Raw genomic sequence first — 27,475 nt, 5'->3', positions numbered from 1 at the left:
ATTCGGATGCATTGGATTTCATGTCATCACCGTCAAGTTGGACGCAGTCACGGGGCAGTCATTACTAGACGAGTACTCTTGAGTACAACTCCTCATACCTCGTCTCATCTCTTCTGCATAGTACCCAATTTTACGGCATTTACAATTTGGTGTACAACAGGTAACCCAACAAACTAGCCGCCGCAACGTACTTGGCCATGACTCCCACTTGCTTCTTTCGTTCTTCCCAAAGTTCACCTTTGGCACCTGCATCATCGATAGCCTTGACATCATCCTTTGTGAGAACGATATCACCTACGTCGAGGTAGCCTTCGAGTCGTTCCTTTCTGGATGAGGTGGTGACGATGACCGCGCTATCCCAGAAAGTGTCAGTGGCAATGTCCGAGCAATTCACTGACATCGGATGTATCCTAAGAGGATTATGCGGAAGAGTATGATATACTCACTCTTTGGCCTTCGACCAAGCAAGAAGTACTTGTTCAGGTTTAACGTTTAATTTTTTGGCAATGTCGTTGACGGGTTTATCAACCGGACCACCGGGTTTGGAAGTAAGTGGGATAAGGGTAGAGTAACCTTCTGGAACGATATGTTGGCTGGACATGTATTGTAGGAGGGGTGTGGTCGATTTGATAACGTAGGGATGAAGGAGGATTTGGTTGACAACGGGTTTGATGGATGCTGAAGCTAAAAGCTCTTGGAGATTTTCTTTGGTAAAGCTATGACGTACAAATCAACAATAGTTCTTATCTTCTATTGTGAAGAAGTGAAGAAGATGTGCAGATTATATGCTGGACTCACTTGGAAACACCAATCGACTTCACATAACCCAATTTCTTCAACTCTTCCATCTTCTTCCAAGTCCCCTCGATATCACCTTCACACAATCTAGGATGATGAATAAGGTACAGATCGATATATTCTATACCCAACTTTTGTAGACTCTCCTCACATGAGGTTTTGGGATCTTTATCATCCACACCACTCCATTTAGTCGTGATCCACACGTCTTTCCTTGCGAGTCCACTCTCTTTCAAAGCTTGACCTACTTCTTCTTCATTCCCGTACACTATAAACATACATAAACATCAATAGTTCAAATCAGCTACAACCACTGCCATGACATTTCTCGCGAGAAGCGGTAGGGTGACTTACCTTGAGCGGTATCGAGATGATCGAACCCTACATCAATGGCCTGTCCCACCTGACCCGCACAGACGTCCTTGGGGATCTTCCATGATCCGAATCCGATAGCGGGGATTTTGCGACCGTCGTTGAGTAAGATATCTTTGAATGGCATTGCGCAGATTCTTGATGTATATGATATAGTGAGGATGTCAAGTCGAATCGAACAGGCTTTTCAGTGGGTGAATCGAGAAGACATAAGAGATAGAATGACCTCTACCACTGAAAAGATGGGTTTTTATCGACGTCAGTTTGCTCAGATCTAAACCAACCTTCGATCTCATATGCCCATGCGTAACCGCACTGTCGGCGCCGGATTTGACCGTCTCAGGTGGAGGGGGTTACGATAAAATCGAGCATGTTGTGAGGGGGTCTCACTCGGCCAGATCCGTTGTTGTGCCATCACGCGATCGCAAATCGAGAAGACCACCCTGAGCGAGATTACTTGCTTGCTGACAAAAGATAAATAGCCAGAAATGCAAAAGATGAGATCCTGTTAATCCATGTACCATCATCATTTTCCTCTTCACTGCTGCTGCTACTGCTCTGCAAGATGGAGTCCATAGTAGACGTGACGACCACGACTTTCCAGGCTATTTTGGCAGTCTGCGTAGTCTTCACTGCTGGTTATGCCTACACGGGGAAACATGCGCCTTACTTGAGCAGCGTAAGTACAACTCTGCACTCTATGATGATTGCGATCTGCAGACACGACTTGACTGATTCCTTCCGTAACAGACCCTTGTGCCATTCGCCAGGACTATCCTATTACCTTCACTCATCTTCACTACTTTTGCTGGTACCCAAGTCCTCTCTGCCAAAGGATTACTTCAATGTGAGTAAACCTGCTACATCGAGAATTTTCGACACGAACTGACTCTGTGGAGACAGTATGGCCAATCATCATTATCGCTCTCCTCACTCATATCTCCTCTTTGGCCCTTTCGCTCGTCGCTGTACGCTACGCGAAAGCTCCAGGATGGGTGGCAGAGTCTTTGACCAATAACAAGTAGGTTCAATTTTTTATCGCATAATGTTTTTTGGCTGATCGCACGTGCTGTTGCAGTAATGGCTCATACCCCCTGTTACTGCTGTACTCTCTATATCCGATCGGATGGGGTCGTGTTCTTGATCATCTAAGATGGCGATCAATGGACACCCTCGCTACCGTCATTGAGCGAGCGACGGTATACATTCTAATCAATTTAGTAATCACAGAAGCCGCAAGGTATATTCCGCTCTTCTTCAATAAGAAGTATTGTAACATTGACAATCTATTCTCATCCACGTAGGATTTTGTTCGCTCCCTTCATAGCTACCAAACATTCTCACTTGGAAATAGATGTTTTAGACGAACCTATTTCAGATGATCAAACTCCCAACGAGATCGTGGAAGATGAAGAAGACGCAGATGAACGAACACCCTTGGTAGGATTTAAACGAAACATCAGATCTACCCATTCTCTACTTGCCAAAACTCGCTCACCGATATTCATCGCGACTGTCCTTGGATTACTCGTAGGATTGATCAAACCCCTACAGAGATTTATAGTCGGTACGGACGATGGGGATACTTGGTTATGGGGAAGTATAGGATTGGGATTACGATTTTTAGGTGGTGCGTTTGCTTTGGTCGAAATTATTGGTATTGGAGCGGGTATACGTGCAGGAGAAAAACATATGTAAGTTCTCTATGCATTACAACCGATCAAACCCGTGTATTGATGAATTGGGATTATAGTGATTCGGAATACAAAACCCCTCCTACTCTGGGGACTGTCCTTACCCTTGTAGCCTGGAGGTTGATCGCTATTCCTGTGATAGTCTTATTTGTGGTGTATGGATTCCGAAAGATCCCTTCCACCAAGGTCTTCCTCCAAGATCCTGCATTCGCAAGTCGCCTTTTCTCCTATATCAATGGAGTGCATATACTAAGTTTATCTCACTTGGCTTCTAGTCCTTCGTTCTTGCTCTTACTTCTATCGCCCCACCAGTCCTCCCGACCAAACTTGACCCTTACCAATCCTCCGTCCTCTTCTCCACTTTCTACACCGCACTAATCACAGCTCTCCCTATTGCCGTAGCAGTAGCCATTTCCGGCCGAGGTGTTTCCACTCACATCGACTTCGATCTCGTCAAAGCTCTCAAATCGGCTGGTGGAGGTGGATTGGCAGGTGCAGCAGCTATGGTAGTTCAGGTGCTGACCCTGATGCCGATGAGGACAATTATGAACTATCAATATAGATATGGAGGAAGTTTGAGACATGCTACTAAGACATTATGGGATGATGGGGGGTTCAAGAGGTACTATGCCGGTTTGGCTGCTGCTTTGTATGTGTACCCTTCTCTTCGATCGCCATCTATATATGGCTGATGTTGTGAGACAGGTTCCAAGGCCCTCTTTCTAGATTCGGAGACACAGCCGCCAACGCCGGTATCCTCGCTTTACTCGAATCTTTCACTTGGCCAGTCCTAGTCAAGACTATAGCTGCGAGCGTAGCCTCAGCATGTTTCAGAATGACTCTCACTCCGATCGATACACTCAAAACTACCCAGCAGACTCAGGGTGGCGGCGCGGGATTACAACTCCTGAAACAGAGGATAAGAGATAAAGGTATTGCCAGTTTGTGGTATGGTGCACTGGCTACTGCTGCTGCTACTTTTGTGGGACATTGTGAGTGCTTCGGTCTGCTTTCAGTCAGTGATGTGGTGTATTAGCGGCTGATAAAGATTTGCTTATTCAGACCCTTGGTTCGGTGTAAGTTGCTTATCGATACGAACCCATCTCAGAGATGGATCCGAACCTGAGCCTGAATCTGGGACTGATGATTTATGATTATAGACTTATAATTGGTTATCCGCCGTACTTCCGCCACCACACAACATCATCCAAAAGCTTGCTGTAAGTCTGCCCCAAATAATTATGTAAGTCTAAGTTGAGCAGCTGACCTCATGGATTGTGTAGCGTCAAGCATTTATCGGATTCTCGGCTTCCGTCGTTTCCGATACGGCAAGTAATAGTCTCCGAGTAGTCAAGACGTACAGACAAGTGCACGAGGGAGATGTAGGGTATCGTATGTCCACCTAGAATACGTGACAAGCAAAAGCTTGAATTGACGATCCGGTCTTTGTGTTGTATGCGATGTAGTCACCGCTGCCAAGGAGATTGTAGCTTCTGAAGGATTGCTGGGACTGTTTGGAAGAGGTCTACCGACCAGACTACTTACCAATGGTCTTCAAGGGTTGCTGTTCAGTATCTTGTGGAAATTATTTGCGGATATGTGAGTGGACGAGATACTTGGCAGAGGCAAGGTTGTATGGCTGATATGTGAATGACAGTATTGCTGGATCCGGGAAATGAGCTCGCTATGCGCGGAATAGAGTTCTACAACGAAGAGTCATTGAATATCCGGAAACCATCCAGTCATATTTGGAGTAATTATGCATTGAACTTGGCGATCTGAACTAATCATATGATGGAGATAACCATTCAGCATCTCAGCCTCATTTTGACTGACCACTGATAATGGTCTCAGAAACATGATCCATTCCAACTGCATCCAAATTCGAAATAAACATCTATACTAATCAAACCCTGGAATCGCAGCACACGTAACAGAGGACTGTATATATGCCTATCATTCATCATCTATCGGTTTTCCCGGTCTACCTATCTCAAAAACTCGTAATCACCTCTAACTCTTTCCTGACCACCCCAGCACTGCTTCCTGGCCGCGATATACCCGTACATATACAAGCCTCAGTACTTCCATGGTCATCTACGGTTCACAATCTAGGTATAGGTTCAGACAATGCCTGGTCCGCTGGGATATCTTTTCTTGTCAATTCGTCATAAGGCAAAGATGGATCAGTCTTCTCAGAAGATGTGGAAGCTGTCTCATCTTGAAATTCGATATCCTTCTTACGAGCGTCGATCCGCCTAGGTATAAGCCCAGTCAGCTTCCCTTGTGAGAGATAATGGAATACGATTGCCCCGCGAGATGGGGAAAGTACCTACTCTTGTCGTTTTTCGAGATAAAGAACTATGAGGATAACGGGTATAGCTGCTGCGTACATACTTGTGGCGTATTCTATGAGAAGCGAATTGGGAATCACAGACAGTCAGTTACGTCTGAAGTACCGTTGTGGTTACAGAACGCTGCATTTGGCGTTGACTCACTCCATCCAATCTTGTATGTTGGTGCCTCTGCAATCCAATGGGATTTAACGGTCAGCAAGTCATGATACTGTGATTGGAGGAACAAATATTGAACTCACGTTTGGCGGGCCAAACTTTCAATGGCATTCCTGCGCTGCAATCCCAATTCAAAACGATATTTACCTTTCGATCAATAACATACCTTCGAAACGCTATGTCTGATCAACTTACGTGATGGCGTAGTAAGTAGTAACGAAAGCAGCAATGATAGCTGATCTTTCTTCCGCACTATGTTTGGCAATCTGACCAACCCAGGCGACGAATCTGAAAATCGAAAGAAGGACAATCTCATCAGCCATCCAGTCGTGTGGTTTGATTGTGGATAAATACTAAAACCATGAACTCACAGATTCGCTCCGGGAGCTGAAAAGTTGATCAACATGAAACTTGCCATCTTGACACCGTCAGGTACGTTCCACTAAAATATACCAAACAACAATCAGTATTGGTGCTATTTGATTGCCCACAGATATAGTACAGTATACGGTATGGAATAGAAAGAAAGACTCACTCCAGCCAGAACAGCAGCCCAGACTAAACCATTAGTGGCTCCAAACAGTACTGAAGACAAGTGTACACGATCAGCCTTCGAGTTATATTCGTGGTCCTGGAAGTTTGTAAATGCAACTCACAGAATGGCCATCGGGTTTGAACTCTGTCAGATACAGTCAAGACTATAAGAAGGGATACAATGTAGATCTATGTAATGATTGTGTCAGCGCGTGAGCGAGATCTCGAGTGAGAGGAGATGAAATTTACACAACTGCAAGCGATTGGGATCGTGCTGACTCCATTCTTGTCAGTGCGCAATTTATGGTGATTGTTGGTCGATAGATACTCACTTGATCTGGGACACACTGTGAAAAGTTTCATGAATAAAACATTAGCGATGACTGCAAGACGAAGAATAAACGATTTGAGTCATCGACCAAGACTCACGTATATCGAGCTTTGCCATTGGGGTTCTTGAGGCTTTTCAGCCACAAGTTGAAATATCTATTACCTGTACCACCTTGTGAATAGATACTGAACCATACGGCCGATCAGCCTCTTCCCTCATGTATCAGTTGACGATAGGTACGTACGTGTATCCAGCCCAGATTGCCTGATACATCATACAATCATGTATGTCAGCTGCTGTATACAATACGATATCGTTTGACTTCACTTACCCAGTTTTGCGGACGAGAAACGAGGGATTTGGCAGTTTTCCAGGACCATCCCACGGGTAGTGCACGGCCTTGATTTCCCATTCTCCTTAGACCCGTTTCGACGTGTTCTGATTTCAACCATTTGGACCATGGGTTAGGTCGATTAGGGTAATCTGGACAGCCAATATAACCCCATCCTGCTACGGCGACGGTGATACATGCATTTACAACGAAAAGCTATTCCGTAATCAGGCTGCATCAGCTCCTGAGATTGTGGCACTACCTTCGTAGATGATCGAGGCTTACCCATTGCCAACCTTTGTACCATAAAAACATAATAGGCAACATAAGCACGGCGTCACTGACTGAGCTAATGAAAAACTCACCAGCAAGACCTGAATGTCCGTTACTGTTTACGAAGAGTGAGTATATACACCCACTTCGACAGTCGTAGGAGGCTCACACTTACAGGTTGGTGTATAAAGCAGCTTGCAGTGCACCAGCAAATATACCTCCGAGGTAAGTGAAGCTCTGGAAAATGGCCAATCTCAAACCAATCTCCGCTGGAGTGTACCAACTGAGCAAGAGGATCATAGCTACCACAATCCTCGTCAGATTTCGGATAACCTTGTATCTCACAGGACTTACTTCCAGGCCACTATGTGAAATACCATGATGTCTGTCAGTCATTGACCCAGACAATATAAGCAGACGAGATGCTTACAGCTGTACCTTCACAGAAACCAATCAAGAATTGCACTCCGACTACAGTGCCATCAAGGCAAGACGTTAATCATTTTCGTCGTCAGTCGGCAGGTTCTGGGACTCACAAACGGTTTTGGCATTTTTAGCAGAGGCTAGTACACCAGTCAAAACTCCCCAGATCACTACAATGAATCAACGACTTTATCAACCATTGTGTCGTTTTGGTGATTAGACAACTTACATTCGAGAGTAGGAAGCCAGAGACTCGGTCTGATCACACTGTTGATTACATATGACGAGATAGGGATGACAATTAGGTAACCAATGTTGAAATATGTGGTGAACAGATTCAATTCGTTACCGAATAGTGAAAGCTAACACCCATCACAAATGGACGATTAGATCGTCAGGGAATAAATTCTATATGACACGAGTTAGGTGAGGATGACTTACATCTTCTTTCATACCACTGACTATCGAACAAGACGTGTTTTGTCAATTATTGTCCTGACATGTATTCCCCGGATCAGACTTACCATAAGCATTACTGATATTTTGTTGATCCAAGTACTTCACGATAGCGGAAAGTGACAGATCTGGAGTTACAGTAATTTAACAGTGCGGTGAGCTTTACATTGGGAATCTTTGATGAAAGACGGCTTACATGACATGAAGAAGATATCCAATCTCCTCACGAGCACTCGCTCTTTACGTTTTTCCTCTGACCAGCTTGGGTCATTAAGGAATATTTGACCTTTAATCGTTTGGAATGCCTTCGACATGATTGGGGCAAGGTGGCACTTAGGAAAGAGATGATGGTGCGAGGATCACCTAGTGGATGGGGCATGTGACACTATCTTTTTCTGCTAAGAATGAATGCATGTACATATATTATAATCTATCCTGTCAACTTCCCAACTCTCTTCGGATAAATTTCGAAGCAAGAGTCGTGGCCAAGTATCGAAAAGACACATTTTAGATTGGATTTTTGGGTTGAGGCTCTCAAACCAGACAAATTGCCACTAACCATGCCATAATACGTACAGATGGTCTAATCGTCGGAGAATACCGAGTTTGTCGATCACCCTTACGAACGAGCCGAAGTTCCTTCATAAGACTTTGCATGTCGGTCATGAGGTGTGCAGGGAGCTCTAGTGTGATTGGATGCAGGGAGAAATGCATCCGAGAAGAAGCTTTACTCGTTGTATCCTGCATATACTGGATGTAGAATGACGAGATCACGGTTATGTGCCAGAAAGACGCTAGTGCTTCCAGCAGTGGCGTGATTACTGATGATGACTTTGAAGTACCGTATCCCGATCTCGTTGATTGCTGTTAGTGAATTTTACCGACGATGGCGATGAGTGTCGCCATCGCTGACCCGAGATAATTGAGACTATATTGGACATGGTAATTGAAAATATCGTGAGAAGAACGTTTCTTCGCCCGAACGATGGTCGGACCTCGGTCCATATGTCACCGGCATGAAAGAAAGAAGCTTTATATATGCTCAGCGTCTGGATGAACTTCTTTCTCAATACAAGCGTTCTATCTTGACATAAGTGTAAGAGTAAGCGGTCAGTCATCATGAGTTACACAACCACCACAGTCGAGCACCTCCCATCTAAGGAGGAAATCATCAATCGAGTCTCAAGACTGAGGCTTGTAGGTGATCATGAGGACAAAGTGGATACCCAGGAGACAGCCAGACCAGTATGTATCGCATATCGGGATTTATGGTTAAGAAACATGTACGGAGGCTGACGTAGCGATGTAATAGGGACCAAAATACCCACAATACCTTCCAGTGTGGGACAAGACCAAGTTCCCAGATTGGGAAGAAGTACCGTACACTGATCCTGGATCTCGAGCAACCAAGGACAAGAGAAATTTGTTTTCACATGGATCTACACACCGACAAATCACTCCTGCTATAGGTGAAGAGATTGAGGTGGGTGTTCCCACGGATTTTGTGTGATTTGGGAGAAGCTGATGGGCTTTGCACTAGGGCGTTCAATTGTCCCAACTAACTCCAGAAGGATTAGACGATCTTGCCCTTCTGGCTGCTGAGAGAGGACTATTGGTCTTCAGAAAGCAAGATTTCAAGGTGATCATCGATATGGAGCTGCTTGGATAGACAGATCTCGAGCTGATACTCGCGTGTGATAAACAGGATATTGGTCCGGAAAAACAACTTGAGATCGTTCGCCATTTCGGTAGATTACATATACACCCAGTGAGTAATCATGTGTGGGTTATGCCATTATCGACACTGTAGCTGACGCTTCATTTGACACAGACTATGGTGAGAGCCCGTTCATATGCCCAACATCCCTTATACTAAGTTGAATTGTTCATTAAGGGCCATCCAGAAGGATACCCAGAGGTGAGTCATTGCTGGCTTATACAATCGACTCCAGACAATGGCTGACAAACGAGTCGTAGATGCATGTGGTATACAGGGATCCCAAAGACAGCACGATATCGTGAGTACCGTTAATACGCTGGTGATCTTTAGTTATGAGCTAAATCACTTGAAAACCCTCCATAGGCGATATGTGAAGCCCAATGAGGTTCAAAAAATCAGTTCTGTCTCATGGCATGCCGATCATGTGGCTGAAATTCAGCCTCCTGGAATAACCTTCTTCTTCGCCCTAGAAGCCCCACCGGTGAGTGTGCTTCATTGTCCAGTCTTGCCCGAGAGACAGATACTGATCTATACTCACCTCATTTGTAGGCTGGCGGCGATACGATCTTCGCCTCCGCTACAGAAGCTTATAATAGAGTAAGTCTTGTTGTGGTTGAGGCTCATGAGGTACCAGTGACTTACTTACCTTTACCCAAAGCTCTCTGACGAGTTCAAGAAGCGGCTAGAAGGTCTCCTAGTAGTCCACACCAACAAAGATATGTTAGCGCACTCGGAAGCCAGTGGTGGTCCCGTCAGGTTCTCGCCAAAGGAGACTTTACATCCGTTGGGTAAGTCTCTCTTGGATCACACCCCTTCTCTAAAGCTCATGTTGAGATATTGCATCGCAGTCCGAACCCACCCTGTAACCGGAGAGAAAATCCTTGCTATTCACGGTGGACATGCAACCAGGATCTATGGATATAAGCAGGAAGAGTCAGACTACCTTTTTAATTTCCTTCTTGACGTTCTAGCCAAAGGCCATGATTTCCAGAGTGAGTGTGGATCTTACTACTTGGTCTGTCCAAGTGATTGAAGCTGACGATTCTGCGTACATGTAGCTCGAGTGCATTATGAGGAAGGAACTGTTGCAGTATGGGACAAGTGAGTGACAATGAATGATTGGTACAGAACTCTTCCCGCTTATACGAGCTTTGCATTTCAGCCGAACCGTCATCCATTCGGCTCTTTACGATTTCAAAGGAGACGAGCGAAGACATGTAGTCCGAATTGCCGCGATGGCTGATAAGCCGAAGTAGATCATGAATTTAAAAACGCAGGTCAATGTTTATGCAGATTATCTTTCTGATCGGCATGCTCATCAAGAGTAGTATCGTATCCAGCTGAAACACTTATCATCCTTTTCTACCAGTGAAGTGAGGTCGTGCGCTTGATGAATTGTTTTGGCGATGACGCTCCAGAGATGAGAACAGCACACATCACCAATTCCAAAGAGAAGCCGATCATATATGAGGGACTGATCTATACCTCTCATTCTCCTATGTCGCCCGCACTGAAGTCTTGATTGTTGAACGCCATTACCCCATAAAATGTTTTATCAACCCGCTATAAATGGTACCAAACGAACTAAGGTATGCTGCTTCGAATCTCTCGAGAAAGTCTGCGGAGGACAGTACAATCTTCCTCAACTCGATGGTGATACATCCGATCCTCGTCAACATAGTGTGTATCTTTTGACAGGCGGCATGCAGTGCAACGATTGTCTAGGACGAGATATGCATCTGAAATAGGTCTCGGTGGCCCTTGCCTAGAAAGTGCGGAGGCGTAACGTAACCTCTCAGTGCATGGTGTTTGTCACCTCGGACCCGGAAAACGTCATCGCCCACCATTTAGTTCGAAGTCTATTCCGGCATGATGCAGCTGATTTCACTAAAGTAGATATGTGTAAATGCGGATACACCGCTTCAGGCGGTTAAGATCGCCGTGGTGACAGGGGACTCCAGGATGTCCACAATCCCACGTCATGCATATATATGTGAGATACTGGTCAAGAGGGATATGCCATATCCGCAGTGAGCATCAAGAATAATCAGATCCACCATGTCAACTTGTTACCGACCTACTTTAGCCGACAATCCAACATTCGACGTATGTTGCTTCGACAATGCCGAATGCGCTGAGAAGGTCTGCGGATCATTCGTATACTCCAACAACCCCCTAACAACATAAATAACACGGTGGTTCAGGCAAACGGAACTCAGTACTGCTATGGTTGGGCCGACCTGATGAATCAAAGTTACACCACTTTACAGAATGCGACATGTGGGAATACAGGGTTCCAATGTACGGTCGGTAAACAATCTCATCACTCACCGTCAACATCCAGTACAACATCAAGTTCAGCCAACACTCATACCTTGCATCCGACCTTACTAGGAATCTGGACAATTGGTTTATGGGTTTTAGCCAGATTCAGTAAGAATTGATGATTTTGGTGAGTCACAGCAGCGAAGATACATCGCTGCATCCGGATATTCGGTATACTGATCCCCTGATGATCCAGAAATGTCACCTGCGGATCCCCCTGTATATATAAGCATTCATCCTATGTATCGTTATCGTCAGAAATTCATGTGGAAATTTTCCAGAGGCGAAAGAACGATAGGAGGTAGAGAAAAGATGATTCGGAAATTTTCCTAAAGCGGAATAAAAGTATGAAGATCATGTATGCTTAATTTTCCGGCTGTTGATCCAAGTCACCAAGTTTCCGGATTCAGCCAAATCAGCGCAACGCCATGGCGGCCATTCCATTCCTCCACTTACACATTCCAGTGATTCTGAATTTCTGGCCTGCAACCTTACCATAAGTAAGGTTCTTTGTGGTGGTGGTGGTGGTGGTGGTCGTCAAATCGATTGAATCAAGTAAGAAGTAAGAAAAATGTGATAGCTACCTCCGAGAGACGTATATATATAGGAGTGACCTGTACGGTCAACCAGATGGAAAACTCTCCTGACAATCCCAACCAATACACCCACTGTCAACTGACCTAGATTCATTCTTTTCCTCCTACATCTCGACAATCTTTTTCGCAAATAACTCAATAACAGGATGTGTGATATCGCTACTTTATTCAATACTCAGACCAACGCAGATTTGTGCTGTTTTGAGCAAGTGGAATGTGCCAATTACCTATGTGGTGAACAGGGGGTAACAGTCGAAAATGGGAATGGAACCAACTACTGTTATTTAGATCAAAGTAGAGCTTCCGAGAAGTACGATGAAGCTCCAAGTGGTGTTTGCGGTGGGAACATGGCTTGTGCACTCAGAGCACTATCTACCGAACCTTCCGTGACGGTGAACCAAGAATTACTCCCTACCTCTTACTCATCGGCTTCACCATCCGGCTCAGCGTCATCGACCACTTCCTCCCTATCTTCCAGTGCGACTCCTGTCCTCCATCAGGGTATGATGGGTATCTGGGTCTTCGCTGTCTTGTCCCTCGCGGTTTTTGGTAAAAAGCTCCATATGTAATGCGTTTTTCCTAACAGTGAGTTAAATCTTCGGTCAATGATTATAGTTCGCTAATCGCCACCTTTCTTGCAGCTTGATCATAACAATCTTCCAAACTCCATCTCATTCATTTAATCCGAGCGGGCTCGATTTGTAATTCACAACTATAGGGTGTTCTTCGAAGGACTGCACGAGATGTATCAATTCTGTCCGATACTATACGAGACAATACCCCTTGTCTTGCAACATGGCATATAGCATATGGCCCGAGAGCGTGGATAAACTGACCTGGTCAATCTACTGCCTCTTCATCCCGAATCTCCCTAATTCTCTCTTGAATTGCCAAAGTGTGTAAAGTACTTACCGGTGCAAACTCACATTTTCGAACACAGGCAGTTAGTACACTACAAGAACTTGTGCCCATCGTAATTAACTAGTCAAGCAACGGATGATTACCAACAACTGCATTTGTCATTTCCTACACGACAAACAAATGAGAGAAATCTCTATGTATTCAAAAAACCATTCCAATACAGATACGAATACCACATGTGATCACAGGACGGTATGTGCAGGCCAAACACCTCATCTGATCTGACCTAGCCTACGATTCCTAAGAAGACAGATAATCTAGTCGAATCATTTGGAGCCTGTTCACTCGTTATGAATTCCCACTCCCACTCCCGGTCTCATTATCGAGTTTCGAGTTCACAAGTAGACGAGGGTAAGCTAAAAGGTCTGGGCGTTGTAGCTCTCGATCCAAATTCATGTTCGGTCTCAGGTGTCTGGTTTGAGTGTTGTATTTACGATTCACCATAGTTCAAATCTCTCTGTACGATATTTCTAGGCGAGCGAGGCAAATGATCACCTAACGAACTTCTTGATCTCTGTCTGCTTCCAATCCTATATAACCCATTCCCTATGGGATTCTCAGCTCCACCTCCGCCTGCAGTCCCATTAGCAAGTGGCGGGGGCGAACGTAGATTCTCTGGTGGACTCAATGTCCCATTCCCATTGGTGAAACTCTCGTATGAGTTACGTTTACTAGAACTAACAGGTGAAGAAGAATTGCTTATCACACTTGAACTTGAATCTCTTCGAGCCATCGAGTATCTTGATGAAGCTGATGCAGCCGAGGCATTACTCGATCTTCGAGCCGAGATAGACGAAGAGAGGAGTAATGGTCTGGGTAACGATGAGGGCGAAGAAGCTGATTTCAGGTGCGCAGGAGGTGTGGAAGTGGTCAAGGCAGATAGACGTTCTTGAATTGATGATGTGGTAGACTCGAGGGTATCACTTCGGTCTCTTGGTGAAGGTGAGATTCCAACGTTATGCCGTGAATCGCTTGAGCTTTCGTTATGGATGTTAGACGCAGGATGCTTGTTCTTCGCAGGTGTTGATGGGACTTGTTTGATAGTTGTAGAAGTAGTCCAAAATGATCCGATAGCTTTGGACCAAGACGACGAGGAGCCACTTTTTATACTGGTCGATTCATTCTTTTGGAGACTGTTATGTGTTAATGGTGAATGAGAGATGGCCGTAATCGAAGGAAGATCGATAATTTCTCCATTCCTCTCTGCGTCCAGCCTCGCCCTTCTCAATTGACCAGCCATATCCAGTATAACCTCAACTCCACCGACATATCTTATTGGATATTCTCTCAAGATCTGTAAACTTCTGAGGAACAAAACATTCTCATCTTCCTCATCATCTTCGACTGGTTGTTCCCATAATCCAATATTTCTCCTTCCACCCAAGTCGGACCCGACCTTGGATTTAGGCTTCTCCAACAGTATATCCTTTACTAACAGTATCATCGCCAAACCAATATCCACCACTAAATCTATCTTAGGCTTTTTTTTTGGTGTTGAAAGCTTCTCCGATATGATGAAATCCATTATCCTCGGTATGTTTCCTAACGGCAGATCTTTCAAGAATAACTCGTTAAACCATCTATATGCAAATAGTTTCAAATCGAGGTTCCTTTTGTTAATCAAAATATCATATAAAGGTCTGTTTATCCAATTCAACCTATTTCCCAACTTGGTCAAAACGTATTCGGTGGTTATCGTACACTGATCAATCTCGTTAAAGAAAGAAGATATGAACCAGAACGTATTCTCTTCAACATAATCTAATGTTCTGGTTGTACTTCCCCCTCCGCCAGCATGTATAAGGTAGAAAGTCGATATCAAATCAACGAGATTCAGCTGATATTCTAATTGCTGATTTGACCGTACGAAGATGTATATCACCCTTGTTAACGATTCGAGATTGGTCTCCGGATGATATAATGATCCGGAGTATCCGGCAAGGGAAGGACTAGTGGAGTTGTTGGGAAGTGGTTTGGGAGACAGTAGAGTAATGGGTGAATTCGGTTTACCATTCTCCAGAACTGAAGAATCATTCTGGTCGATAGCGATAGCGTTGGGCTGTAGAGATGAAGCTGATGAGGTATCTAGAGGAGTGGGTTTGATTGGGTTCAATCTTGATAGGATTGGCGCAGTAGGAGTGGAATCGATGGATAGAGTGATTTTAGGTGACATTATCTCTTCTTCAGATTCTTCCTGCTTCTCGCCAATATGATCCTCTTCCATCTCTTTCTGTTTGGTATTATGTGAATATCCAAATCCACCTCTATGCTCCATCTGATTTAACAGATCTATCCTCTTGAACAATGCTCTTCTCGATAGGAGGGGCTGTTGATATTCACCCGATTCCAAAAGCGCCTCTTCATCCTCATCCGAATCACCTCCATAACCTTCAGCCTGAGAGGATTGGGCAGCAAGATCATCTGGATCTGAGCTGGATATCGGATGAAAAGGTGATGACTTGGTTGGGTTAGTCCGTTTTCGCCAAAATGACGATTTTAGCGATTTGATATCTTTCGATATACCCAGAATCAGTTTGTCATGAGATGAGGAAGATGAGCTCTGTTGACACAGTGAAATTCAATGTAAGCCATTATCGTCAATCAGCGATCAAAGACAAGGTCCGCAACGTACAGGCTGAAATTCCAGCTCTTCCATAAATGTCTTGACGAGGTTCTGTATGGAGTGTTTCGTGAGCGTCGACCGTGGGAGTAGATGTCGAAGGGAAGACTTACATAGTACCTCGTCCTCTGAGTCTTCAAGGTGGGTTTCCATAATCTCTTCTCTGGAGGGAGTGTCTCCAGCAATAGGGTGTAGGCTAAAGGCCGCAAGTGAGGTGGATGATTTGGTATACCTATGATAGATCAACAGCTCATCAGTGAATGGGTCCAGCTGAACGTTTGTTCAGTGAGCTGCTCACCCCTTTCACATAGCCTTCTCAGCGTGGGCAGATCCACGACTGGATCAGAGGCATGCTGCGATCCATCCAACAATCGTTGAAACGCGAATAACCTTTTTGGACAAGGGAGAATCAGTGACGCTTAATCCTTGTTGGACCTGGGCAGAATGACCTTACCGCTCGTTCTCGTCTTGACCTTGGTCCTGGAAGCTCATATTAGATTCCCATGGATGGTAGAGCTATGAGATGTAGTGATGCTCTCTCTGCATATGACGGATGATATCTAGAGAACCAGCTACCAGCAACAGCACGGTCTTGGGTCTGGTGCCTGACCAGCAGACACATGCACCTCATACCTCATGTCCCCCACGTGTCGCAGCATAACCAATAACCGGAGGGGAGATTAGCGAGAACTCTTGCTTGTAAATTCAATTCAACCCTGACCATCCTTGACTCTCTTGACTCTCTTGACTCTCTTGACTCTCTTGACTCTCTTGACTGTTGACAACAGCTCTTTCCCTCTGGGTCTTGCTACCACAGACCCATTTCTACCTGGCCGCTAGACCACCCACCACAGCCGGACCACCGACTCGATGTTGAGCGCATCGATACGCTCTCGAGGTGCATCCTCGACCCTTAGGTATATCTTTCAAACACGCTCTCAGAGCACCTCAGACACCCCTTCACCTGCTCCAACTCGACCTTCCTATTCTAAAGCCAATTTAGCTTCCTTCGCTGCCGAAGGGGAACTCCTCACCACTGCGCATAAGCCGTCTCCAAGAATATCTCCCGCTACCTCTCAGGCTCAATCGTCATCTGCTCACTCGAAACCGTTGGCTTTCCCTCGACCTGTCCTCAAATCGAACCCTTATGCGAACAAATACACCGTCTCTGAAGCGGACCTTGATGCTTTCGAAGAACCACTCCGTCTCAGCCCGACACCCAGTCCACTAGAAAGTCAGTCGTCTTCTTCCACCGTTGTTACTGCTTCCACTATCACTGCCTCGGACCATGAGCCTGCTGCCGGCCCGCGGAAGGGGGGTCGTATTGTGCGAACGATTCGACGACCTAAATACAAATCGAAATCTATACGAGTTTTCACTGATCCAGAATTGGTGTATCAACCCTTAGAGCTGGGCCACGAAGAGACGGTAGAATTACAAGACGGATACATAATATACAAGAATCAAGATGTACCACCGGCAGTAATCACCTGGGGTAGGTTGAGAGATGCGTGTACTTGTAAGCTATGTAGGGATCCTTCCACATCACAGAAAACATTCACCACTGGACAAGCTATGAGAGAAGCCTACCCTTCTGGAACCGATGTGAAACCTCTGATCGAAGTGGTAGACATGGCACGTATCAACGGCAAAAATAGTAAAAAAGGGTTGAAAATCACTTGGAATCCGACAACCTCATCTGGAGAACCCCATACAACCTATCTATCAAGATTCAAATTGAGATTATTGACGGATCCTCAGATATACAAGGAAGCTTTTCATCCACCACTACTTTTTGATCGTAAACTCTGGAACTCTGAGGAAATACTAAAGACCGACGGATTGAGAGTACCTTTCCGAGAAGTCGAAACGAAAGATCCGGCAATACTTCTCAGAATGCTAGAACAGCTTCACCAGTACGGTCTGACAATCGTCGAAAATGTCCCTACCTCTCCTATGGATGATAAGGATTGTTATCTGAGGAAAGTAATGGGTTATATAGGTGAAATCAGAAATACGTTTTATGGGGAAACTTGGAATGTGAAAAGTATGAACCAGAGTAAGAACGTAGCGTGAGTTAGTTTCTCAATCCTTAGTTGTTGACCAGCAATTAATCTTTGCATGTCCCACGTTATTAGCTATACCAACCTCGACTTAGGACTTCACATGGATTTACTCTACTTCTCCTCTCCACCTCGATTCCAAGCTTTACACTGTCTTAGAAATAGGGTTAACGGTGGCACATCGTATTTCGTCGATTCTTTCAAAGTTGCCCAAGACCTGCCCGACGATGTGTTCAGGTTACTTCAACATACTCGTATACCTTATGTTTACGATAACGATAATCATCTTCTAAGGTATTCTCATGCAGTGATGTCGAGCTCTTCGCCAGAAAAGAATCGAATGGTATATGATAAACATTACGCTATCAACTGGTCTCCTCCATTTAGGGATATGACAGGACCAGATTTATCTCGACCAGCTCCCAGAACCCCCGCCTTGAGAGCCAAACAGGAACAACAGACTTTAGAAGCCATAGCAAAATTCGAAAATGCATTATCGGATCCTCAATACAAGTTCGAGTTTCTCTTGAAAGAAGGTGACCTTGTGATATTTGACAATAGAAGGATATTACATGCAAGGACGAGTTTCAGTGATAAGTCACCTGAAGAATTGAAACAAGCTGGAATGGAGTTGGTGGAAGGTGAACCGACGAGATGGCTCAAAGGGTGTTATCTTGATGGTGAGGTGGTATGGGATAAATTGGCGGTGTTGAAGAAACAGGTTGCGGAGATGGAGAAAAAACAGGACAGGAATGAGGCAAAGAGGTGAAGGAAGAAAATCTGAGCGGGAAGAATCAGTAGAGTGTCGCGCGAAAGGATGGTCAAACGTGTTCTACTGGTGAAGTTTGATGTGTCTCGGAAAGAGATCGTTGAGATTCACCTAGAGCATTCAGATGATGAGCTCGATATGTCTTCAGATATGTACAAATGTCATATCGGATTAGATGGAATAGTGTGTGACATTCCGCGGAGACATGTAATATGTAATATGCAATATATAGATGTATATTGTACAACAATGGCTTTACATGTGATTACTTGTCCCGACCAAAAGCTCTCAATATGGCAGGTACAGGACTAATCTCCTCTGAACTACCGGGATTTCTATCCCACTTCGTTCCTTTCAGCGTATCATTCCCACCAGGTATCACCAATCCTGATCCTGACCCTAACCCGGATCCCTCGTCATCTGTTGAATTCGAACGATATTTAGATTTCAATATTCTAGTGACAGCTTCTCTTGAAATGCCGAACTTTTCAGACAAGAACTGCCTATTGAATTTTTCGGGATTCATCGAGTACAGTGTTCGTAACCCTGCCATTGCAGAGTATGTCAATTTCTTGGTGGGACGCCAGTATTTTGAAGAAGATTTGGGTTGTTTGGGTTCTGATAAAGACGAAGAAGGATTATCTGCCTTGACAGCGATAATCAGCCTTCCAATAATCATACACTGGCTACTGCGGAACGGAGTGTAACTTACGATCGTTCCCTCCTTGGTATCCTCCTCCTCTCGAGTTTGAAAATGTAATTAGATTCAGCCCAAAAGTCTTCTTGGGCGATTTAAGAAACAGTTTCGACCCTTTATCATCTCTGTCATTCTCATTGTTGAATTTCTTTCGATCTGATCCGATTCTGTGTGGCGCTGTTAATCTTGAATCTCTCCTATTATTCTGCATTCCAGGCGGTGGTAGACCCGGTATTTTCTGTTTTCTTCCCTTCTTTTGGTCTTTCTTATATTCATTTTCTAATTTGATTTGATCAGCATTCGGATTCAATCTTTTCGCTTCTTCCATATAACTTTCCATAGCTCTATCAAATTTCCTTCTACCAGGTTTCAAGGATTTCGTAGTATAATAACTTGATTTGATTCCAATTTTGGCCCTCCAATCTTCTGCTTCCAACTCATCATACAATCCTCCATCACTGTTCGAATTCCTAGCTCTATCGCCCAAATCTTCATCACGTTGATAATTTCGATTGGACGATCTTCTTAATCCGAATTTTTCAGAATTACCATATTTTTCAATATAACTCCTACTTCTCCTCTCACTCAGGCTCTCCAGGAATTCCTTCCTCTTGATTTCAGCTTTATCACCAAGAGAATGAAAATCGATAGGTATCCTATTCCCATAAGCATCGATTTTGGCTACGGGTGCTTCGTATGGTTTTTGTGGTCTTTTAACTGATACTGCCGAAGTAGAGGTGAAGGATCGACATATCGTACAGATCGTGGGACGTAGTCGAGAAGAAGATGCTCTGGAGGATATGAACATGTTGGCTTGGCACTTACCGACACCCGTTGGACGAGGTGATAAGCTAGATCAATTGAATATAAGGATACAAGAAATCAGAAATTTCAGAACAGACATCCCCCCTTCTTTCACTGTGACGGGTGTGCGATGAGTGGCATTTAAACGAGTAACCCACCTAAGCCCGAGTACCGGTCCTCGGCGTCAGCTACAGTTCAACGTGCACTGGCTTCCATCCATTCAATGAATGTGCTCATTCTCATCGCTCATCTATCAATCGATTGGCCTCTGATCATCACATCATAATACCACAGCTCCGACTTCAGCAGACGTGATATCTCATTATACGTCCACAACCATCAAATCATCTCTGCAATATCTGGGCAGGGTAACGAAAAGTAGAACTCACCAAACAGACACTCCCTTCAACCGGTTCAACTTATCTCAATCGACCATCTAAAGCTGGTAACACAAAGAAAAGCTAGAAATCATGGAGGCCCTCGGCTTTAATGTAAGTACATATTCCTTGTCACACCAATTCTGCAAGTGCCTGCTCATCAGTATTCTAATCAATATCAGATCGCCACCGGTTTCCTCGAAGGTGTAGTTAGGGGATACAAAGGAGCGCTCCTGACTCAGGCCAACTATCATAATCTGACCCAATGCGAGAACCTCGAGGGTGAGTGACGATCAGAATATACTGCTTGCAACATATCAAGGGTGTTCTTGCTGACTTAAGCGGTTCTCACATATAGACTTCCGACTTCAACTTTCTTCAACGGACTATGGCAATTTCCTAGCCAACGAACCCCTCCCCTTATCCACTTCGACCATCGCCGACAAAGCTACCGACAAGTTCGTAGCTGAATTCAATTACCTACGTACCAACGCTGTCGAACCTCTATCGACATTCATGGATTACATAACATACGCTTATATGATCGATAATGTCATTTTGTTAACTCTCGGTACCTTACATGAAAGAGATACGCACGAACTGTTGGAGAGATGTCATCCGTTAGGTGTATTCGATACGATGCCTGCGTTGTGTGTAGCTACGAATGTGGAGGAATTGTATCACAGTGTATTGGTCGAAACGCCATTGGGTGAGTGTAAAAGTATTCTGGGCTTCCTTACCATAGATGAAGGATATCGCGCTCGACTAGCTGATCGAGAACGTTAAAACTAATCTGTTTGTCCTTCACTTCGTAGCTCCCTATTTTAGAGATTGTCTTTCCGCTCAGGATCTTGACGATTTGAATATCGAGATCATCCGAAACTCGTTATACAAAGCCTATCTGGAAGATTTCCATAAATTCTGTCAGACTCTTCCTTCACCCACTTCGGAAATCATGACCAAAATCTTATCTTTCGAAGCGGATCGACGAACTTTGAACATCACTATCAACTCGTTCGGTACCGAACTCACCAAAGAGCAACGAGCTAGATTATTCCCTACGATCGGTCGATTATACCCTGAGGGAAACAATGCTTTGGCCAGAGCAGACGATATCGATTCGGTCATAGCTGCTATAGATCATATTTCCGAATATAAATCGTTCTTCGATAAATCGAATACCACTGGTAATACCGGTGCGGCGGGTGAAGGAGGTGATGAAGGTGGATCGAGTTTAGAAGATGAATTTTTCAAATACGATGTTGAGTTAAACAAACAATCTTTCTTACAACAATTCCAATTCGCAGTATTCTACAGTTTCATCAAATTGAAGGAACAAGAAGTAAGGAATTTGACTTGGATAGCGGAATGTATCGCCCAAGATGCCAAGGATAGAGTCAATGATTATATACCCGTTTTCTAAAATAAAATCTCTTGACTTGGAAAGTAGAAACATGGGATAAATCGTTTCCATGTCAAGAACCAAAAATGATAGATATGAGTTTAATAGTTGAAAGTTGATAAATAATTCAGCATGTATGTTTATTGGTTGTTACTTCTACAGGATATCAAACATACCCTGCACGCACAACTCAGTTCTCAGTCGGTGCTCATTCAAGCCAATCACACATGCAAATACCGTAGGAAAGCACCGAAATATGGCTAACAGTTACAGTACTGCAGTGGTTGATGAGGGATGTGGCTCCAAGGACAAACGAAGGATATCTTACAACAGCTCATTGCAGTAGGTGTGCTCCATGGTGAATAGATCGATCATCCTTCGCAGTGCATGAGATTGAGGGAGGGAAATGTTAGATTACAGTAACTCCTGAACAAGCAATTACTGCATGATTCGATAGCACTATCATCTTCCTGGATCAAGCTCATGTAGATATCGTACTGTACGCGATGTGACTCCAGAAGATGGATCGTTAAACTCTCCAGATACAGTACTTTCTATTAAGCTTCTCACTGCTTGTAGCGATTGGCGACTACATATTGAAACGGTTGCGGTTATACAATTCAGCTTTTTCTCAATGAGACTCCATCGCCCTGTGAAATACTGTATACTGGACTGAACGACTTACGCGTGAGCCATTCTCCTTCAGGATCCCCGTTAGCACCCGAAGTTGCCCTCTCGACTCTCGCATGATCAGCTTCTATCATGCTGATCCGTGGGTCATGTTCACCCGCAGCTAATCTAGATGATCGAGCGGCAGCGCTAGCGGCAGCTGTAGTGGTATTGGCTTCCTGACTCTGACTGAGTGGAGCCACGGAGGACCTTTGGAGCGAATCGTTCCCGCTTGATGCCTGAGTGAGAGTGGAAGGTGTCCCACCAGAGAAAGAAGTACCTGCCGCTCTGAAGGCGGATTGCCCTTCTGATTCAGAACCAGTGGTAGCAGCATTGCTGTTGGACCTGGCGGTGGCACTAGCTTGAAGAGGATCAAAGTCGTGTGGCTTTTCTGAACCAAAATTGGTTTGTCTAGTCATGGTTGTCAATTGTTGTTGTACTGTACTAGTATATGATGTTGATGTAAAGTCAGTAAGGCAAATCAGTTGGGAGATAAACCCTTTATATACCGTATAATTGTGGATGTTGTCACTGCTCTGCAGTCGGTCGACCAATAGCAAGAACGTACGAAGCTTTACCATCCTCTGTTTTCCAGGAATGCATCATACACAGCCTTTTACTCCAAGCTCCACTAGATTAAACAGAACCCATAAATCCTGAATTGACAAATTACTTGAAGATGAGAAAAAAGAAGCACAGATAAAGGTCATAAACTCATTTGACCTGCTTGATTCCGAGGGAGAAAGGACGAATACAGGACGGTGCATTACCGTAGGTCACATCAATATAGACAGCACCGCATTCTCTCTATACACTGCTTCTTCTCTTCTATAACTTACAGAATTGTAAGTTCCTCTATAATCCGAACTTACGAAAGAAGGCATTCATGATTTTGAAAGAACTCATGAGAGGAGAAAAAAATTCAATCTTCTGATGATTTTCTTAAACTGTCTGTCTGTCTTCGAAGCACTCCCGATTCCATGTAGGTGGGAAGGCAGATCAAGATGTTTCATTCAACTCGAGATAGAAGTGGCGAGTCCGCAGCTTCTGGCGAATCCTGCGTTCTCCTACTTCAAATCGTCAGAATAAGCGAGTCATCGTATATATCCATAAATTGTACAAGAGCATCTGTATTTCGACATCCGAAAAAACCCAGGTAATTTCCCTTCAATTCTTGACCGTGTTTATATGAGGAGCCCATCCGCCTGCATTATAATCAAAATTCAACACGTTTACAAGATCTCTTTCACTTCTTGTTGTGCTGATGTTGATGTTGATGATGTTTATGAGCATGTGCAGCCTGTTCTCTCCTCCTTTCCCTCTTTTCCACTGACGCACTCGAATCCCAATCTACGTCAGCCGCCAACAATTCGGGATGTCCGTTCTTCTCCAATTTCGAATCGAAAAATCCATCTCGGTATCCTCGCACTATACGTTCTAGTAAGTCTGAGGTGGATATAGCTGGAGTTCGGCGGGTAGGTACGAATCGGCCTGTTGCCATAGTCCATCAGCCTTTCTATCAAAGGTTTTGTACACATAGCTATACATCTCAGAGTATAAATATGACTTACCGTTGTTCTTAGCAAACGCATATACATCCTCATGATCTTTACTCGGATAAACTTCCTCATCATGTGCGATATAATCGATATCGTACTTATCCAGCCATTCTTGGTCGACCACCCACGGAGCGTCCGGTAAAATTTCGTCCACCCATCTACAATGCCTCACAGCTTCGCACCTCTCCGCATGGGTCATCGCAGGACGTGATTTGTGTGAAGCACATAGATCGTCTGAACATACTCCCACTAACAGATGGACTTTGGGGAATGATAATTTCGCTTGACGTAGCTGTAATGCGTGACTACATGGATCGAATTATGACCATCATAAGCTCGTGTCTTGTGTATTGAGTACATGTAGATGGAGGCGGCTCACCCAAAATGGAATAGATCGTATACACCGTCCGCATACACCCTAACAACCTTGCCTTCAGGAGGTGGGTTGGTCTTCCACCACCTCTCAACCCCATCTTCAGCTCCTTTACCATGTATTGCCCTTTCTACGAAACCCTTGATATTGACTTCAGATAGTTCGATGGGCCTAGTATACATCTTTGGTGGTCCGAGTGACGACATGGAGGGTTTCGCGGATAATGGTAATGTCTGTGACCTCCTGGGTTCAGCCAATGCCTTTGAGGGAGCGACAGGTACGTCCGTCGGTCTCTCGTATGGTAGTTGAGGAGTGATAGATGGTGGTGAGTCCGACAGAGCCAAATTTGCCATGGAAGCTTTAGGAGTAGGTAATCGGTTAGTACCGTATGGTGAAGATCCAGCTGGTTGATCACTTTGTAACCCAAGACTACCCTTAGTCGGCGAGATGGGCTGAGCCCCTCTCATATGATGGTGTAGGTTAGATGGATGAACGGGTGTACCACCTATAGTGGATGAACTTTCAATATCTCCATCGTACCTATCATCACTTTGACATTAGCGCTTTGACACTTATAAACGTGCATTACATTCTCCCATCAAAGGAACCCATATCGAGAAATTATGAAATTTTCGAGATGTTCAGAAACTCACGTTGGTGAATCCAGTCCTTCACTCATGCTACCTTGTTCGCTCAACTCTTCTACCCTTTTCTGATGTAATGCCCTCTTGGTCAATGGCTGAGTTGCGTTAGGTCCAGCTGCGGCGGTTATACCTGATGCAGCGACATGTAAAGGAGAAGCGGCACTGGTGGATTGCATCCTTGGTGAATCTGCTGTGGATGCACTCGAGACTGTCTCAGCGTGGGTGGATATGGTTGATCCAACGTCGGAAAATTCGTTTTCGATATTATCGTTATCTGCGTTATCATGAGATGAATTTCATATGTGAATATAGGAGAAGCAGCAGTTTAGAGCGACGTCAGTATTTGGCCAAACACATATCTAGCTTGTAGGCTGCGTACATACCTTCCTCACTCGCATCTCTCGAGCTACTTGGATCCCTGGCTGCTCTTCTCTCTCCCAGACGATTTCTCGTATGCCGTTTCGGTAAAGGTGCTGTGCTTGCCATTGTGCTTAGTTATGTGGGAGTCAAGGTATTGGGGATCTGCCAGTAGGTCAAGTGTGAGTACGACTGTAACAAGGTGGCGAGCTGAGAGGGGGGTTATGAGGAGTAAGAGTGGGGTCTAGTATGAATTTTTTGGGATGTAGATGTATTCTCTTGGCTCTGACCTGAGCTGCATCATAGCCTATCTTATATCTTACACCCACCAATAGACCAGATCCGTGCATGGATGTCATGTCGTCAACGTCACCCTAAATGTCTTAGGCGCACTTGACACAGCTGGGAGAAGCAGGCTTGCGTCCCCCATATGGCATGGGGCCCAGCAGATAGGCATTCGAGCTTTGACGCGTTCAAGTTGAAAATCACAAATCGTCAAATAATGTCAACAAATCCAACATCCTCCACACTATCAAGTCTCAACAGCATCGATCCCAGGCTAACTAGAGATAACTTGACTATAGCTGCAAAATACGTGTCCATTCCAAACCAGCAATGCCAGTCTCTCCGCCAATACACCAGCAGCGTCAACCGTCAACCTCTCCAGACAGATCTACACGGAGCGAGCAGGAATTCTCAGATGAACCCTGGAAATCTCTGGCGTGAGCTGATTGCATCGTTGTATACGATCATTATGCGCTAATGTGTATCAATACGTATATAGAAAGATCATCCGTGATGTTGGACCAACCCTATCACCAGATGAGGAACTAGGAAGTCTAGCAGCTGCAGAGGCCGCTGTAATAGCCAAGGATGCGGAGAGGAATGCAGTGGTAGATAAGACCAGGGAGGAGCTAAGGCGTGAGTGTATAACGTCCATCACGTCAGATCAACCTTTAATTCCTTTCAAGTATGATGTATGCTATACGGCTATGGCAACTGCTGAGTATGTTTATGTTGATTTTGAATTGTTCGAACAGAACTAACCCGTCAACTGGCCCAAGCATCCGCAGCGGCTCAGAGACCATCATCTCACCCTACAGCGTTGGAACACGAAGAACAAGTACGACAATTGGAGCACAAACAATACTCTGTGGGTAAACAGCTGAACGAAGAACAGTCGGCGGTATCGAAGAAAGAAGTGGAATTGGGTAGATTGAGATTGGAGAAACAGGAGGTGGAGAAAATAAATATAGGTGAAGATGATGAGGATGAAGGTCAGAGTAATTGGATGGATGGAAAGGTGTGAGTGATCTCACAGACCTCGCCGATGCGTTGAACGGTATATGCTACGATCTGGGGTGATCATCAACCTGTCGCATTATTGGAAGTCTTGGAATAATTAATTATCTGATTGGGACTGGCTGGAAATTGGAAACACTTGATATGACTTGTGCTAATCATGCGACGCCCACAGAATACGACTCAAGATACTATCCGAGAGTGGATTCAGCTTGATACCTTCGAAAGACAATAAAACCACAATCAAGATACTGATCAGTATGTCTCTCATCACTCTGTCTGTAGTACAGCACCTTGTAGGTCTCAACTGACGAGATTGTCGACCTTGTAGGGAACGATCTCAAAGATGATGTCCATACAGTACCTATAGACAATTCTCGATCGAAAACAAATACCGCTAACTTGATATGGAGTTTAGCGAGTGAAGGTATATAGTTGGATCTGATATGGTTATCGTGATAGCTGGGATTGCTCTGCAGTATGATTAGTCTTTAGTTGTATATATGTATTTATGTATAGGTGCTTTAGCTTCAATGGACAATACAGAACTAA

The 27,475-nt window shown here is 44.6% G+C and overlaps 12 protein-coding genes across 12 annotated transcripts; 6 read left to right on the top strand and 6 right to left on the bottom strand.

The window, feature by feature from the left end:
* Nucleotides 1-139: 139 nt before the first annotated feature.
* On the bottom strand, nt 140-1,297 carry I203_105651 (uncharacterized protein; the record flags this gene model as incomplete). The annotated part of the gene is made up of 4 exons (XM_019144805.1): nt 140-353; nt 447-716; nt 799-1,066; nt 1,153-1,297. 4 exons carry the CDS (start codon nt 1,295-1,297, stop codon nt 140-142), a joined length of 897 nt encoding a protein of 298 aa, XP_019006140.1.
* A 438-nt stretch (nt 1,298-1,735) lies between these two features.
* Nucleotides 1,736-4,543, top strand: I203_105650 (uncharacterized protein; the record flags this gene model as incomplete). Its single annotated transcript, XM_065517812.1, has 13 exons — nt 1,736-1,849; nt 1,921-2,017; nt 2,074-2,191; nt 2,249-2,410; nt 2,475-2,864; nt 2,924-3,074; nt 3,140-3,513; nt 3,570-3,856; nt 3,927-3,940; nt 4,025-4,084; nt 4,148-4,256; nt 4,331-4,463; nt 4,522-4,543. The coding sequence occupies 13 exons, from the start codon at nt 1,736-1,738 to the stop codon at nt 4,541-4,543; spliced, it is 2,031 nt and encodes a 676-aa protein (XP_065373116.1).
* Nucleotides 4,544-4,968: 425 nt separating this feature from the next.
* On the bottom strand, nt 4,969-8,039 carry I203_105649 (uncharacterized protein; the record flags this gene model as incomplete). Its single annotated transcript, XM_019144803.1, has 23 exons — nt 4,969-5,122; nt 5,201-5,273; nt 5,363-5,389; nt 5,461-5,495; nt 5,573-5,665; nt 5,749-5,819; nt 5,913-5,962; nt 6,034-6,100; nt 6,161-6,185; nt 6,244-6,258; nt 6,341-6,427; nt 6,487-6,506; nt 6,574-6,789; nt 6,859-6,869; nt 6,939-6,961; nt 7,022-7,148; nt 7,201-7,210; nt 7,277-7,317; nt 7,383-7,439; nt 7,499-7,631; nt 7,711-7,730; nt 7,794-7,853; nt 7,922-8,039. The coding sequence occupies 23 exons, from the start codon at nt 8,037-8,039 to the stop codon at nt 4,969-4,971; spliced, it is 1,533 nt and encodes a 510-aa protein (XP_019006138.1).
* An 805-nt stretch (nt 8,040-8,844) lies between these two features.
* Nucleotides 8,845-10,701, top strand: I203_105648 (uncharacterized protein; the record flags this gene model as incomplete). The annotated part of the gene is made up of 13 exons (XM_065517811.1): nt 8,845-8,970; nt 9,038-9,208; nt 9,266-9,364; nt 9,431-9,493; nt 9,557-9,562; nt 9,620-9,643; nt 9,703-9,743; nt 9,809-9,926; nt 9,995-10,042; nt 10,104-10,233; nt 10,294-10,437; nt 10,504-10,546; nt 10,608-10,701. 13 exons carry the CDS (start codon nt 8,845-8,847, stop codon nt 10,699-10,701), a joined length of 1,107 nt encoding a protein of 368 aa, XP_065373115.1.
* Nucleotides 10,702-12,512: 1,811 nt separating this feature from the next.
* Nucleotides 12,513-12,935, top strand: I203_105647 (uncharacterized protein; the record flags this gene model as incomplete). Its single annotated transcript, XM_019144801.1, has 1 exon — nt 12,513-12,935. The coding sequence occupies one exon, from the start codon at nt 12,513-12,515 to the stop codon at nt 12,933-12,935; it is 423 nt and encodes a 140-aa protein (XP_019006136.1).
* Nucleotides 12,936-13,717: 782 nt separating this feature from the next.
* Nucleotides 13,718-16,399, bottom strand: I203_105646 (uncharacterized protein; the record flags this gene model as incomplete). The annotated part of the gene is made up of 5 exons (XM_019144800.1): nt 13,718-15,847; nt 15,920-15,961; nt 16,021-16,139; nt 16,206-16,297; nt 16,362-16,399. 5 exons carry the CDS (start codon nt 16,397-16,399, stop codon nt 13,718-13,720), a joined length of 2,421 nt encoding a protein of 806 aa, XP_019006135.1.
* A 378-nt stretch (nt 16,400-16,777) lies between these two features.
* Nucleotides 16,778-18,739, top strand: I203_105645 (uncharacterized protein; the record flags this gene model as incomplete). Its single annotated transcript, XM_019144799.1, has 2 exons — nt 16,778-17,979; nt 18,046-18,739. The coding sequence occupies 2 exons, from the start codon at nt 16,778-16,780 to the stop codon at nt 18,737-18,739; spliced, it is 1,896 nt and encodes a 631-aa protein (XP_019006134.1).
* Nucleotides 18,740-19,004: 265 nt separating this feature from the next.
* Nucleotides 19,005-20,244, bottom strand: I203_105644 (uncharacterized protein; the record flags this gene model as incomplete). The annotated part of the gene is made up of 2 exons (XM_019144798.1): nt 19,005-19,381; nt 19,452-20,244. 2 exons carry the CDS (start codon nt 20,242-20,244, stop codon nt 19,005-19,007), a joined length of 1,170 nt encoding a protein of 389 aa, XP_019006133.1.
* A 466-nt stretch (nt 20,245-20,710) lies between these two features.
* Nucleotides 20,711-22,040, top strand: I203_105643 (uncharacterized protein; the record flags this gene model as incomplete). The annotated part of the gene is made up of 4 exons (XM_019144797.1): nt 20,711-20,731; nt 20,800-20,899; nt 20,976-21,326; nt 21,433-22,040. 4 exons carry the CDS (start codon nt 20,711-20,713, stop codon nt 22,038-22,040), a joined length of 1,080 nt encoding a protein of 359 aa, XP_019006132.1.
* A 545-nt stretch (nt 22,041-22,585) lies between these two features.
* On the bottom strand, nt 22,586-23,107 carry I203_105642 (uncharacterized protein; the record flags this gene model as incomplete). The annotated part of the gene is made up of 2 exons (XM_019144796.1): nt 22,586-22,608; nt 22,705-23,107. 2 exons carry the CDS (start codon nt 23,105-23,107, stop codon nt 22,586-22,588), a joined length of 426 nt encoding a protein of 141 aa, XP_019006131.1.
* An 827-nt stretch (nt 23,108-23,934) lies between these two features.
* On the bottom strand, nt 23,935-25,750 carry I203_105641 (uncharacterized protein; the record flags this gene model as incomplete). Its single annotated transcript, XM_019144795.1, has 5 exons — nt 23,935-24,179; nt 24,260-24,552; nt 24,627-25,160; nt 25,274-25,538; nt 25,648-25,750. 5 exons carry the CDS (start codon nt 25,748-25,750, stop codon nt 23,935-23,937), a joined length of 1,440 nt encoding a protein of 479 aa, XP_019006130.1.
* A 486-nt stretch (nt 25,751-26,236) lies between these two features.
* Nucleotides 26,237-27,358, top strand: I203_105640 (uncharacterized protein; the record flags this gene model as incomplete). Its single annotated transcript, XM_019144794.1, has 5 exons — nt 26,237-26,343; nt 26,406-26,542; nt 26,662-26,926; nt 27,099-27,181; nt 27,255-27,358. 5 exons carry the CDS (start codon nt 26,237-26,239, stop codon nt 27,356-27,358), a joined length of 696 nt encoding a protein of 231 aa, XP_019006129.1.
* Between the last annotated feature and the right edge of the window lie 117 nt (nt 27,359-27,475).

The sequence above is a fragment of the Kwoniella mangroviensis genome, assembly GCF_000507465.2.
Source record: "Kwoniella mangroviensis CBS 8507 chromosome 1 map unlocalized Ctg02, whole genome shotgun sequence".
NCBI classification, from domain to species: Eukaryota; Fungi; Basidiomycota; class Tremellomycetes; order Tremellales; family Cryptococcaceae; genus Kwoniella; species Kwoniella mangrovensis.
Note: the sequence above shows the minus strand (reverse complement) of the source record. Positions and strands in the feature narration are given on the sequence as shown.